At 39.2% G+C, this 14,419-nt stretch overlaps 1 protein-coding gene across 1 annotated transcript in view; it reads left to right on the forward strand.

The window, feature by feature from the left end:
- LOC104162823 (dipeptidyl aminopeptidase-like protein 6) overlaps positions 1 to 14,419 on the forward strand; it is a gene marked incomplete at both ends in the record, with an annotated part of 90,430 nt that overhangs the window by 5,230 nt on the left and 70,781 nt on the right. Inside the window, one exon of the mRNA XM_009701644.1 lies at positions 11,399 to 11,480. Coding sequence (XP_009699946.1) covers positions 11,399 to 11,480 — 82 coding nt within the window. The remainder of the gene's footprint in view (positions 1 to 11,398; positions 11,481 to 14,419) is intronic.

A 14,419-nucleotide genomic window follows, 5' to 3' on the forward strand; every position in this document is an offset into this window, starting at 1 on the left:
GTTTTTATGGTCAGGCCATGGCTGATCAAAATGTTCCCCTAACCTTGTGGCAGGATTTCCCTTAAGAGTGAAAAAGGGCGTTTCATACCAGTGCGTGCTGCTGGACCACTGGCTTGATCTGGCACTACAGGTCCTAAGCAAGAGTTAATTTTGGATTGATATCCAAGGGAGTACCTCTATCTTTAACTTCTTACTGTGACCAGCAGAAATGTTACACTTTTCTACAGTTCTGTGTTGTGTTTGCATTCCCCAAAATAAAGCCCAGCATAAAAAAATACATTTCCTCAGACCTCCTAGTGCTCATCTAGTTCTGCAGGAACTGTTTCCTTCTGAGCCGAGCTAAGTGGCAGGGATTAGTGCTGACCCCTTCGTAGGAGTTCTCAGCATGGTGTTAGCACATTGACATGGGGCATGTCAATGGGAGCCTCCAAATATGCTTATAGGGATCATTGAGAAAATCAGCAGTTATTCCCACTCCTGATTGATTTTGTGTATGGGAAGGAGGAAATTCTACACAGTTACTCCTAAGCAGAATCCGTATTTCTTCCCAAATTTATATGGTGTAGTCAGAGGAACATGGTAAGTAGATCACAGGAGCAATCACGGAGCTGAGTTGAGCTCTTCCTGCCTACGCTGCCGAGGGTCTGTACAATACTGCATGCTTCCCCCACACTGAACTCCCAGTAACTTCAAGAGAAGTCCCGTGAGTGAAGTGAGTGCAAAATGTGCATTGGAGATCCACAGAAGTGATAACAGGTGGAGGAACTGAACCCGTGCTTCACTGTGAGTAAATTTTCAAAGTGATGTCTGTAGATCTCTCTGCAGAGCTCTCACTAATGTTCCTGTCTCTTTCTTTCATACAAGCTGCTGGCAGGATAGAGGTTAAAGTTAATTAGAGAAAACTTAATCAGATTGGTACATACCCTGTTGTATAATGTTTTGAAAGACAGCAAGGTTTTCCTTGCACATGGTCCCATTTCCAAGTTCACAGTAAAAGGTAAATGTGTTTGATTATTTAAAATCATGGTTAAAAAAACTTCAGGGAACAGGCTGTGCTGCAGACATCCATCCATTTGACCAAGACTATTGTGTTTTATTTGGTTCTGGCCTGTTATGCCCCTTCTCTGTAGCATTGAAGAAACCTCCTGTGCCTCAATGTCCCCATCTGCAAAGCAAGGAGAGAAATATTGCTTACCTGACAGAGGCAATATGTGATAATTACTGTAGAGAGTGATGCACAATTGTAGTCTTTAAGATTTGTAAATTTGCACTAGAGCCCACATTTTATTTTAAGAAGAAAAAATACTGTAATTAATACTCTGTTTTCAGCTAATTAAATTTTACTTAGAGGAGCTGAATATTTTCCCCCAACAACGATATACAGAGGTTGAAATAAACCCTTATAAAAAGGTATATAAAACCAAATAATGACATGAAATTTGTTAAAAAAGTAGAAAAATGTATTCTGCAGTTTGTGAAGAATCTGCTATTGCTACTTCTTCTCTCTGCTCCCGCTTTACCAATTATCATTCTATAGTTTTTATCATCTTTCTGAGATACTTTATATAGTTAATTAAGTCACCTCTGCTGTATAGTGTGGTGGCTTTTATGCCAGACTGTAAATAACAATATCTTCATGATGCGGTATGCTTTTTCAGTTGTATTTTGACAACAGAAGACTGGCCCTTCGAATAGTTAAACTTGATGGCTTGATTGTGGAGCCTGACCTTAAATCCTCTGAAGTGGATAGGAATCTTTCAGTTGAGTTTACTGGCATTTGGCTCAAGTCCTGATGGAGCTGTTGGGCTTCTTGCTTTTCATAATCATCTGAATTAAACACTCTGCAAATCACTGGAACGGTAGTTAAATCACATACTGGCTTATTGCTTGTTAATACATTTTGTACGTCTTTAAAAAGAAAAAGCCAGCATTTTATTAAGCAAAGCTGTTATTTGAGCATCACTTACTTCCAAGCAGTGGCAGGTTGAAAGCAGCTCAGCCTTGGAAGGGAGTTCAGGCAAGTCTGTTGGCTGTGCTGGTGGGAGGAAATCCACTTCAGCAGCTCAACACCGTATCATTTCCCCAGGGGATTTGCCATTTGCTTGCCCATGTTGGTCAATGAATAGCATTTTTTTATGTGAAATGTTCCTCTCCCGTGTAGGCAAAGCAATTCTTACCACATGTTTCTGGCTTCCAGAATCAGTTGTGATGTGGGTGGACACCTTAGAAACCATGTATAGCGATAATAATAATGAATAGTCCCCTGATGGGACAATTTGATATTAAGAGTTAGAGTAATGACTGCTGGAACTAAAAAAAGAAAATATCTTGGGTAATTAATAGTTAGATGCAGAAGTTAGGAGTTTAGCAGAGAAAAGCCCAGCAACCAACCTCCTTATGTTACAGAAAAGGTCAATAGCTTATGACTCATCAGGAAAAAAAAAGGAAAGAAGAAAGGTTGGAAGCAAACTCTTCCATAGTGTTTGTCTGAGGCTGCACCCCCTGAAAAGGAGGCAGGGCTCCTATTAAATTCTATTCTTGAATAAAATGTGCTGCGCTGGTGAGAAACTTATCTGAATTTGAAAATATTGGCCTATCTCAGTGTGAATGAACCTCCTCTGGTCCCAAGGCTGTGGTCAGCCTCCAAACCATAGACACTGCCACAGGATACACGCACATTCCAACACTGACCACTGCCAAAACTTGGCACATTGTCATGGGGTTTCCTCCTTATTCATACTCAACCACATTAAGTTAGTACATAGAGTTTTGATAGAAAAGGGGAATAAAGGTGAATGAAAGAGAATGTATAAAGTGATGGTACATAGCACTGAATAGGCAACTAACCACAGCCTATACAATTGCTCTTTCCATGCATCACCTTCCCAGAAATAAAATCGTTCTGTAGGTGGATTTTCATAGTGGGGATTGGTATTTTTTTCTTTGTGTTTTTGTCCTAATGTTCAAGGCTCTGAGTAGTTTTCTGCTAAAATAGGAACAAGAAATATGCATTTCCCCAGGGGGAGATTTTTGCTCTGCTGCTGTCAGGCCGTGGAGACACCCTGCAGCCTGGGTCTTCATTATTTGTTGCTGTGATTGGGTGATAAACTCCTTCAGCCTACCTAAATGTTCAGTGTATTGTTGTTTGATTACACAGTACAAAGAGTGTGCACTGCATGTTACAAGACACAGACTCATTTTTTGTGGGCACCTGAAAAAATGCTGGTTTTGAGGATTATAGACATTTCCTCGCTGTCATGGGGTTTAATGAGACCTGGGCTCAGGTTATATAGTGAGGGCTATATAGGGACCTATGCCCAGTCACTGAGGACTATATAGCAATCTGCGCCCCACATCTAAGGAATGTAAGTGGTCAGCACCATAGCACTTGTGCACCTCAGTGGTGTCCTGGGGCTCCCTTCCATCCTTGCTACCTGGTTCTGTGACCACTTCACAGGCAGGCACTAACCAAATTTAATAGGCTGAAAAAGTCTTGTTATCCCAAAATAGGCATCCTGCTGCCTTGGGGAGCTCAGAATATATGGGGAAGAAGGGAATGGGGAAATTTAGGAAATGCAAGGAAGGACCTTTGGGTAGAGAAAGGGTACTACAGCCAGGGTTTTCCTTGATACAGTAACCACTGAGAAAGTCTCTTTATGGCAAAAGTGATATAATCCCAGGCTGCTAGCCCAGACTGTGTCACACCAGCCCTGATGTCTCTTCACCCTTTACCCTAACCGTCCATTTATTGAATCCTCTACTACATATTTGAGGAGATAAGACAGGAATAGAAAATGTTGCTTTCCCATGTCACACATGAGACAGACAGAGGAATGAAATGATCTTCCATATGCAGTTGTGAAGGCAAAATTACACCCCATTTCAAACGCGAGCATTTCCTCTTGTGTATGTACTTGAGGTTTATACGTCTCTGTTGTGGGGCAGAACTGTAGGGCTAGAGTGGTATATTAGTCCTTTAAATAAGGATAGTATTTTACAATCTACTTTTAAACTGTATCTGAAATCAAGCCAATTGTGTTATTGCTTAAAAGTGATTGTATCACTGTTGTTAAGAAATGGAAACAATGGCTCTAATAAGTGTATACCTTGTTTATTTTTACTGATAAGGACATGGTGTGGAGAGGCTGTTTAGAAGAGTATTATGTTTCAATATTCCTGAGAACCTATGCACAAACCTCAAGATCTCCTTATCCTGTTGACACAAAAAGAAATAAGATTTGCTCAAAGATTCTTATTTTTCAAAAAGATACGGAGAATACTGAATCATTTTGGTTTTGTCTGAAACCCAGTTAGACAAACTGCAAGATCAGTTTAGAGCATAAGCCCAGTAATCAATCTCTTGCCCCAATTAAGTGTGACCTAGCATCCAGTGATGTCATATTGTAACGAGGCACTGTCTCTGGTAGTAGGAGATCACAGCTGTATCTCATTTTATGTACCAATAATCCCGTATTGCTCTCTGCAGGCATCACATCATGGTGCTATATTTTTATTAGGTTTGGAAGTCAGACAAGGTCAGATGGATGGAAAATGCTAAGGTTTCATCACAAACATCCTTTCCTGGAGACTGGCAGAGTCACTCTGAAGAACCATGTACATTCATCCCGGGCTCATTATTGTTGAGATCTCCCCAGTTCATTCTTAAACATCTGAGTGCTTATTGGGTTGTTTCTCTTCAACTTGTATTTTTTTGCCTATGTTTTGGATAGCTGACCTTTAGCTAGCTGTAATTCCGACTAGCTTTCTTGATAGCATTCAAATATTTAGATTTTCATTTTTCCATGCCTTTGTTGTAGATATATAGACTTCCAGTCTTCATAAATCCAGTGCCCTGCCTCAAGCCTTGAGTAGCTCTGAGATCAAAGATGGCTGAGAACCCTCTGTAGAGTAAGAGAAAATTACATAAGCAAGAAAAAATTACTTTTAAGTGGTTGTTTTTATCACCTGAATGCTATCACCTCTCATTGTCTGTTTAGGGGATAAAATATGACTCCAGGAACAGAAGTTCTTTTAAAAAATGGAGCAAAATTTCGCTCTGTGATGTATGATTTAGAGAGGTCACATGAGAAACATGATAATGTCATAATTTTAAAAGTAATGCTACCAGTATCTAAGGACCATTTCCACTGTTTGCTTACTCAGGGAAACCTAGAGATTTTAATCAACGGCTTGCAGTCCTCCAGACTGCATTACCATTACTCCTAGCCATGTACCAGTTTCCAGTACGTTTTTAAATCAGTGTTTGTAGACCTTCACTAGAAAGGCAAGCCTTTGCCATCATTTTATATAATTCCCAATGGAAGTTGGTGGCTCCTTTTCTGACAAGTGATTGATTTTAAAGCATTATTAGTATTGTACAAGATTTTGCAGGCCCAGTATCAAATATTACATTGATGAATGCTTTACAGGCACAGGCAGACTATAATCAAAAAGACCTTTGAGCTCATATTGTTGGCTTGAATCTGGATTGCCGAATTAGGGACAAATGTTTTAGATTCCCTTGGGTTTTGTCTTTTCATGCTATAAATCCATAGAGTTCATTCATCTTGGACAAAATCGTTGGTGAGCTCAGTTGCTTTTAAGAACAGCTGAATGATCTGATGTGTATCTGTACTTGAAATTAGTAAGTTCAAATTGCTTTCATTACCTCCTTCTACTTTTGTTCACTGAAAAGTGCTGTAGGGGAAATGTGTATGTGTGCGTATGTGCATTAAATATTTAATAGCAGATGAGTCTAGATGAATGGAAGAACCTTCCCCATCTATTTAAGCACTTTTATTAGAATTCCAGGAGGATTCTTTTAGTTGCATCTTCTGACAGTCTGATTTCTTGATTATCTGTTCTGGCAAGTCTTTGATTCCCATTTGTATTATATTTTATTCTCTCTCACTGCAAGTCTCTGCAGGATTGTTTATCCTCTGGGAAGCAATTTTCTTAATGGCACCTGTCTCCTCTTCTCCTTGGTGAATACTGAAGTAAACAAGTCATTTAATTGTTTAAAAATGCAGTTTTGCTTCTCAAGAAATGGCTTTCCTGCTTCTTGGAAATCTTTCCCTCTTTCTCCAAGTCCTTATCTATGATTCTTTGTACATTTATGAACACATATATGTTTTACACGCTTTTATTTATTTTGGCGAATTCTGTCCAGTGCACTTTTTTCTCATCATGCATCAAAAACATTTAAATATTATGAAGTTTCCAGTTCTTTATAATCCTTCCAGGTTATTCTCTACATGGTGATTTATATCTCTTTTTTCTTTCCTTGTTTCTAAGGAAGAAGAAATCTGTCTAAGCTGTTGTCTGATTGTATGCTATTAAAAGCAGATGTGAAGACACCAAGTTCTGGTGCTGAGACAGATAGTTTAGATAGATAGGTAGTTTTTTATAGTTAACCAGAAAAAAATGCTTAAATTACTGTGAGCTGATGTGCTCAGAGCTGTTGTCTTTCAAAATATTCAGTGCTCGCTCGATGCAAATAACAAGAGGAGAAATTTCTGCCTTCCTCACACTTTTTTTTAAACTGTCTTTATTTCTTCAATTGCTTGCATAAACTACTGAAATCCTAATATACTTTTTATATTTTCCAAAATTATGATGTAGTTAATTAAGGGAGTTCAAAGTTTTTCTTAAGAACTCACTCCAGCTCATATACATAGTCTTGGTTATTTGTTTAGAAGATGAACATGTCAGAGCAGCCTTTGGTGCAAATTTTTGCATTTTTGCTCACAGTGGCAGCATGTGCAAAGAATTTCCATACAAATCCTATTGTTCTACATTTAAAATTAAAATTAAAAGTTATTAAAACAGACCCTAGAAAAACAGTCTATACCATACCCCAGACTTCCACTGCTTTTTCAGTTTCAGACTTTTTCAGTCTGGCATTGTAAAGTATTTTTCTTGAAGTAAAAGGAGCCTCTCCCTCAATTATAGTGGAAAATTTCTATCATTTTAAAGTTGCTTTTGAAGAACTTAATATAGAACTGTTTGTCATGTTTGTGCTCAAGGGGAGACTCAGTGCCATGAAGTCTCCGAGGGAAATTGGTCTTCTTAAGAACAGGAGAAAATGTCAGAAGAGGGAACACATAGATTTCAGCTAAATTTCAGCAAAAACAGTACAGTCTCTTTAAAACTCGTTCCTCATTAATCACAGTATTTTTTAAGGTCTAAACCAGGCAACCTGATATGATTGATTAGTATGTTTTATTCTACATATATGTTCTGAGCTAAATTACAAGCAAAAATGATTTGGCAGACAGCATGCTAATTGCCTTCAGGAATTTTCCTTATTCAGAAATTTTGAGGGGAGATTTTTTGGTAGAAAGCTTCATCTAAATGAGCAAATTTCACAATTTACTACTTCATAATGTTTTTTGAACATTGTGATGAAATCATGCCCGTGTCTGGAGCAATTTAGCAGCCTCTGGTCTAGACACTGTTGTCTTAACAGTAAGAGTTTATACAGCACCTGCTTCATCTTCTCTCTGGCCTAAACCAACATTATTATTCCCTTCTTTCCCATGCTTTAAAATCAATCATTTTAAGAGCTGGAAGAAATAATGGCAACCCTTTAATAAGGCCTTGCATTTATTTGGCTGGAAATGAAGATTAAGGTTCTTTTCCGTAAGGAAATAGTGAAAATGGTGTGAAGATGCAGTGAACCTAGATCTTCATGCAAACCAATAACAGGAGATATACGGACTGCCTTCAGAATAGCCCATTTCCAAACCAGTATCTTGCACAAATGAGCTCACAAGGGGAAGGCTCAAATCCAAACAAGCCTTAATTATGAGTGTCTGCGAGGAGGACTGGCTCTTTGGAGAGGCTGAGATGACCTGTAGTATTGATTGATTCAAGAAAAAATACAGAGGGATTTTAAGCAGGCTGTTTTGGAGGAGAAGCAAGGGTGTAGCTATGGAGAACTATAGCTTATCAGCAATAACATACCTCCTAGAAGGAGCTGACTGGCATGAGATCCCATTTATGCAGCACTTGGAAAATGGTCGAGTGCTCCTGGGATATAGGTGTGCATTTGGTCTGACTCCCTTAAGGGATTTTTACCAAGGAGAGCTAAAGGTCCAGAATAGTGTGAGAGAATTGGAAACGTGCTTGATAGCTGCTCTCCAAACAGATTTTTCAGTTTGAGGATCACTAAGAGCTTTCCTGGGGAGAACGGTAGAGGGTTGTGGCCATCGTGCCTGGAGCAGCTGTGTAGACAACTCCTCCTCCTCTCTCATAATGGGTTTGTAAAGGGGTTGATTGGGGCTGGCAGGGAGGGAGTCCACGTGTGTTCCACCTCAGACCATGCACCCAGCATAGCCCAAGTAACCCTATGGGAATCGAGTCTTTCACGGTAAAGTTCACAAGTAGGTGAACTCCATTTTCATGCCACCTTCAGGCTTCCTGACAGCGCGATCTCCCCTGGCCACTGCTAATACAGCCTATCTCCAGATCATTCCTGCAGTTTCTCTGAAGCCTGCTAGATCAGGCTTGGAAAGGGTGGATGTCTTCTCAAGCCCTTTGCACATAACGCTGAAGTTTCCTGCAGGTGAGGGAGTGAATGTTGTTATTCTAGGGAAGAGGAGTCTCTTCGGAAGAAATGAGGAGCAAGCCAAAATCTACCAAGAGGAAAATGTCCATCTCTCAGGAGTGTTTGTGGGGGGAAACTAGGATCTTAGACTACATTCATAGCCTGTGGTAGAAAAGAATGAATCACAGCATGAGGATGGATTGCCTGCCTTCAGTGGTCTACATCATAACCTGGATGTGCATGCTGTTACGTGCTAAATATAGAGGCAGTTTATGGTAATTAGGTTTGTAAATCAGGCACCTCCAGACAATATGCAATTCCATTGGTCAGCCTTTCTATCCACATATTTATCAAAAGGTTTCAAGGCGAACAAACAAGATTTTGCTACAAAAGAAGTTTCCCAGCCATTCTGAACAACTTAAGAAGGAACTCAAGAGATGCAATTCTATTTTTCCTCAGCCATGCCAGAGAAAGGGAAGATGACTTTGGTTTTTTGTCTGCAGCAGAGCTCCTTGCTGGTAGATAGAATGGAGTACTTTTCTTTCTGCCTTATCAGCTACCAAAGCTGGTTTATGCAGCATTTCTCATTGCGTTAGAGTTTTCCTCTTCTAAAAGATGATGCAGTGAGCAGAACTGACAGGACTTGTCTGGGCTCTGGTTTGAATTATTGGCTGTAATTGGTATGTCTATCCCTTAGCTCCACCTGTGTTATCTGAAGCATTACAGGTTTGATTTCTTACAATTTGTATAATCTGTTTATTTAGGGATGATATTTCCCCCTCCATTTGTAAGATCTTGCTCCTCTTCTCACCATGGGTAAAAAACCCCAAGAACCAGATAATTTGTTTGACAAATAGTGAAGTATCTTTTTTCCTCCCATAGGAGGTTTTGATTTGATTCACTATTTTTCTCTCTTCCTCCTGCGCTCAGAGGTTACTCTCTGTTAAGATAATCAAGATGGCTAACCAAAGAAATTGAGTCTTAGCAGGAATAGCTGACTTGAAACTTAAGTAGCTAATGCATACAAGCTTGAAAAGATCCAAAAGAAGATGTATGGCTATTATTCTTACTGGAATGGGAATTTTGTGGCTGCTATTAGTAGAATTTCAGTATGAGACTTATATGTTCTCTTATCCATACCTTACAAAAATGACTTTAGGGTACCTGCAAAGACACCTTCTGGTTAAAAACTGTGAGAAGAAGATAGAATTTTACTCCACCAGCAGCAGTTGTGGGTGGCACTTTGCCTATAGAGACAAAGGCTGTGTGGGCACCCTGCAGTAAGCTCAGACTTGAAGGGTCACTGCCTCAGCAAACCACTCGTGCCCCTCCACGTTCCTAATGGATCCCCTCTGCATTAAACCTGTCATCTTAAGCACTTTAATTTTAATCAGGTCCATGGACCTCTTCCCGGAGGCCTTGCAGACATTATGGGTTATGGTTTATAACCACTGATACACACCTAGCAGGAGAGCAGAAGTTGCTGTTCCAACTGCAGGAATTACGGAAGAGGGAAACTGGAGGCATTGGTGTCCTCATCTAGGGTCTGCTCTGATTCTAGCTGGCCTTTCAACAGGAGTTCACAGGAAAAGCTAGCTTTTTCACATTGGAAAGACTACCCAAAATCAATTTCTAAACATTCCTCTTTCTACTGTCTTTGGACTTGCCACAACAGCCCCCGTGCCGTGGGAACGTGCAGCCAAGGGAGTTCTTGCCTGAAAGGGCAGAGCTGGAGTGTAGCTGTGGTACAGCACCAGGTCACAAAGCAGGCAATAAAGAGAATTCAGTTAGTTAGTGTCTAATTATGGCATTCAGTTTTGTTCTGTTTTGAAAGTACGGTCTGGAAAACATTGAAGAAATAAAAAACAATGAAGAAATACACTCTGTACAAGGAGAGAAGGCCTTTTGCTTAAAGGCTAGGGAGGCTTTGGCTCTTTTCTCTGGTTTTGGGTGATGTTGGCCTCAAATTGCCTTGTTATTCCTATCTGTAGACCAGTGATGATAATAACCTTGCTTTTTAAAGCAGTTTGAGATCTGCTAATGAGGCGTACTGTATACAGGCTATATTAGTGTTCTTGTTTGTAGAATATTACTATACACAGAGTTGTAGCAGTGTGACTTCAGAACATGTAATGTAATTATTTGTGCTGAGTATAAATACAGTCAAGGCAATGCTCTCTGTATTGTGATAAAATGACATTATGCTGCTCTGAGATTTACCAAAAAAATCTCCTTTTTCTATATTGCATTTGCTATGTCTCACTGATGTTCTGCTACAAAATGAAGGTAATGGATGAAAGAACAAGAAAAGCATTTTGATTTTATTTTCTAAAGAAATGGAGATATTTGGTATTAATAGGAGCTTTTCCCTTTGAAGCCAGGTTGCACATCAGTTGTTACGCAGTTGCTAAACTTTTCTGCTGTTATGTTCAAAGGAAAATTATTAGGCAGAAAAGCCATGCGGTGAAGAAGAGGAAATTATATTTTTCTTCTGGCAGTATGATTCAAAAATATAATTATTGTTTATCCTTTGTGGACATCACCAGTGTTGATAAATACAATTACTTTGTTTACCATCCCTTGACTAATTCTTAAGGCTTAGGCAAGTCAACAGTGGAACTAATGTGTTTAAACAGAAATTGTCAGTTAAATACTTGATCTTACCAATGCTTGCTAGTGGTATAGTGCTTACCTGATGGTAAAAAAATCTACCGAAATCTGGCACTAAATATTAGATTATTCCAGCTGAAAGACACCTTACGAGGTCATGGTGGATTTCCAAAGCACACGTGCACCAGCTTAAATAAGGACATTTCTGAAGCTGAAATCTTATTTTTCTCTTTTTTGCAGAGATCCCCAGAATTTGTATCCCCCTGAGGTCAGCAATGCAAAGCTTCAGTATGCTGGTTGGGGTCCAAAAGGGCAACAGCTGGTAAGAGAAAGAACAAGTGTGCAAATGAATTTCGAGACCATGCTGCTATTGTTTGGAATTAAAGAAAGAATAATTCTTTATGGACTAGTTTGTTGAAGCCTGTGAGATAGCTTATAGCATCTTTATGGGGATTGTTTTATCATGTAATTTATTTATAAAATTCCGAAATATATACTTGAATATATATACATATATAGACACACACACACACACATATATATATACATTTACTGCAAAGTAATTATGTCTGAAAATGCAGAGAAAGAACACTTTTATGGAAGCCCTTTGAGAGGATGCACCTGCTTCTCTCAATGTTGGACACAGGACAGATTATAGGCATAATAGTCAGTATGATTTAGTTACCATATCATTGCTTCACAAGGGCATCTTCCGACTTGCAAACTTGGCACTAGGGATATTTTAATATTAGCAGCCCTGATTGGAAAATGCAGCTCTCTAGAATAGAGTTGCCCTGAATTTGCCCTGTAGTTATTGGCAAAATAGACAAAAGTAGAAGTGTATTCTGGAAAGTTTTCAGAGCTGGCTTTTAAAAAAAACACTTGTCAGGGATTCATTGTGTTTCATGGAGCCTCTCATACTGCAGCAATCCTGAAATCTCCAGTGTTTTGTCCCTCAGCCACTGCTATGTTAGATTTGCCCGGTTTTTAGAGCACATATTTCCTGGCCAGATCCTCTGGCTTCATTTCCTGGTGCAGATCCAATATTAAGGTTTTGCATATTCCAAACACTCTTTTACTACTGTAACAAGAAGAGAAAAAGTGGCAACTTCTTTTTTGATATAGAATTTTTATACCAAGAAATGAGCTTTAAAAGCTCATTATCCAAGAAAATCTGGCATATGTCTTTTGTCCCCAGTCCTCTCTTGGATTTTTTTTTTTGTCTGTGTTCTTAACTAGATTATTTTCAAATTTTGTCATTTAAATAACAGCAATAGGAGACATTATAATTGGCAGTCTGCAAATCAGGTTGGAGGAAACATAACGGATACAGGAACAGGAAAGTCTCTCCTCTGCTCTATCAGGAAAAACAAGTTTGAGAGAGTCCTCAACCTCGAATCTGATAGGAGTAGAGATCCAGCCACCTTTTCCTCTATGCAAAATGACTTCTTAGGAGCTCATCTTTTTCACTGTGCACATGAACGTTGCCTACTTTCATCCTCTGACATGTGCTATTTCAAATTCCTTAGTCTGCTGCCCAACAGGTCACCCTGAGCAGTTTATACCCATTCACGGACACTGGGGTCTGATCATGACCAAACTCTTTCATGTTCATCGATGAAGACCAATGTGATCTCGTCATCAGGCTTCTGGCAAAAACAGACCAGCAATTTTTTGTTCACTGTTCACTAGTTCTTTCTATTTTAAGTCTAGCAAACTGAGCTTCACAGTGTATAGTGAAGGCTACATCTGTTAATTGAAAGCTAATATTAAGTTGTATTAGTGATTTTCTCCATTTCACAAGTGAATTTTGCTTTCTTTAGTTTAGTTTTGCTGCAAACTTGCATGCCTTCAGCACCTTGAGTCACAGCATGTTATTGATTCACATTAATGTTAGTTTTACCAAGCTGCATGGGTGTACTTAACTTCCACCTTGGAAAGAAGATTTAACTTTTTTCATACCAAAGTCAAGACGACCAATTATTCCCTCCATTGTCTTCTCTACCAAAGTAACATAACTGTACAGAAAGGAAAAATATTCCTATCAAAATGGACAAATTATATATACAACAGGACAGTATATACAGTCCAGGAAAAGAAAAGTCGTCATTATTCCCAGCTTTATCCTTTCATGTTGAAATAGTTGATACCACTTTCCACCAAATTTTTATGAAGAAATATACAGTGAAAGCTTAATTCCCTAAGAACTCCATAAAACATCAAGTTTAGTACATGTCCATTTTGTGGGACATATGGCAGATTTTTTTTAAAGTACCTTACTATTGAATTCCATAAGAATCTTGGAAATACCTTGCAACAATGGATTTGTTCTGTATGTTTCTTTTTTGCGGGGGGGAGGGTGGTGTCCAAATATGTAAATCTGTTGGCCTGTAATTCAGCTGTATTCCCTGTTCTTTGGTTTGGAGTCAAGGTAGGTGAAGAGAACACCACTGGTAGTTTAAGCATTATCTTGCATACCTCTAACATATGTGCCTTTTTGCTCTTTGCTTGCCACTCATTTACCTTAAAATAAAATTGTAGCTGTAGTTTATAAAATAAGCAGGCTTTTACATGCATTGATATAATCTATTTATAGCTAATGATCAGCAAAGAATTGCCAGAGAAAAAGGAACCTTTTTTAAAAAAAAAATCTACAAATATTATAAATGAGATGACAGAGAAAATATAAAATGCTCCCTGTTCTGTATTTCAGGACTAACTGAGTTACTCCAAGTGTAATTGGCAGTGAAATTCATGTCTCCTCCTGTGGGGACAACATCGAGTGCAAAGGCAGAGAAAAATTAAAGTCTATTTCAACTTGATAGTGTGAATATGTTTGCTAAATGTACAGTGGGTTGTGTTGCAGAAGGAGGGAAAAAATGTCAAATGGGATGGAACGGAGTAACTTGCTGGGAACTACATGTCAAGTCCCCTGGGTCTAGGTGGTTACAAGGCCAAACGTATGTTAGAGTGTTTGAGGGTGGTCCTACAACTGCATTAAGGTACCCGAGCGTGTGCCAGCTCCGGTGCTGCTCACGGCAGCATCCCTCTGTGCACAGTCTGCAACCCAACTTCACGCCGCATCTCCCAGGAAAGGTAGGAGCAAAGGGTGGGTGGGTTTTGCATCACCTTGAAGATATCCCAATTTTCAGGAAGTAAAAAGCTTTCCCCTTGAAATCTCCTGATTTGATCTTCTTTGGCAACACAAAGGAGAGGCAGGGCAGGAGAGGGGTTGGTTCTGAAATTTTTTATTCCCTTTGT

This window comes from Cariama cristata, unplaced genomic scaffold, assembly GCF_000690535.1.
Source record: "Cariama cristata isolate BGI_N322 unplaced genomic scaffold, ASM69053v1 scaffold14426, whole genome shotgun sequence".
NCBI classification, from domain to species: domain Eukaryota; kingdom Metazoa; phylum Chordata; class Aves; order Cariamiformes; family Cariamidae; genus Cariama; species Cariama cristata.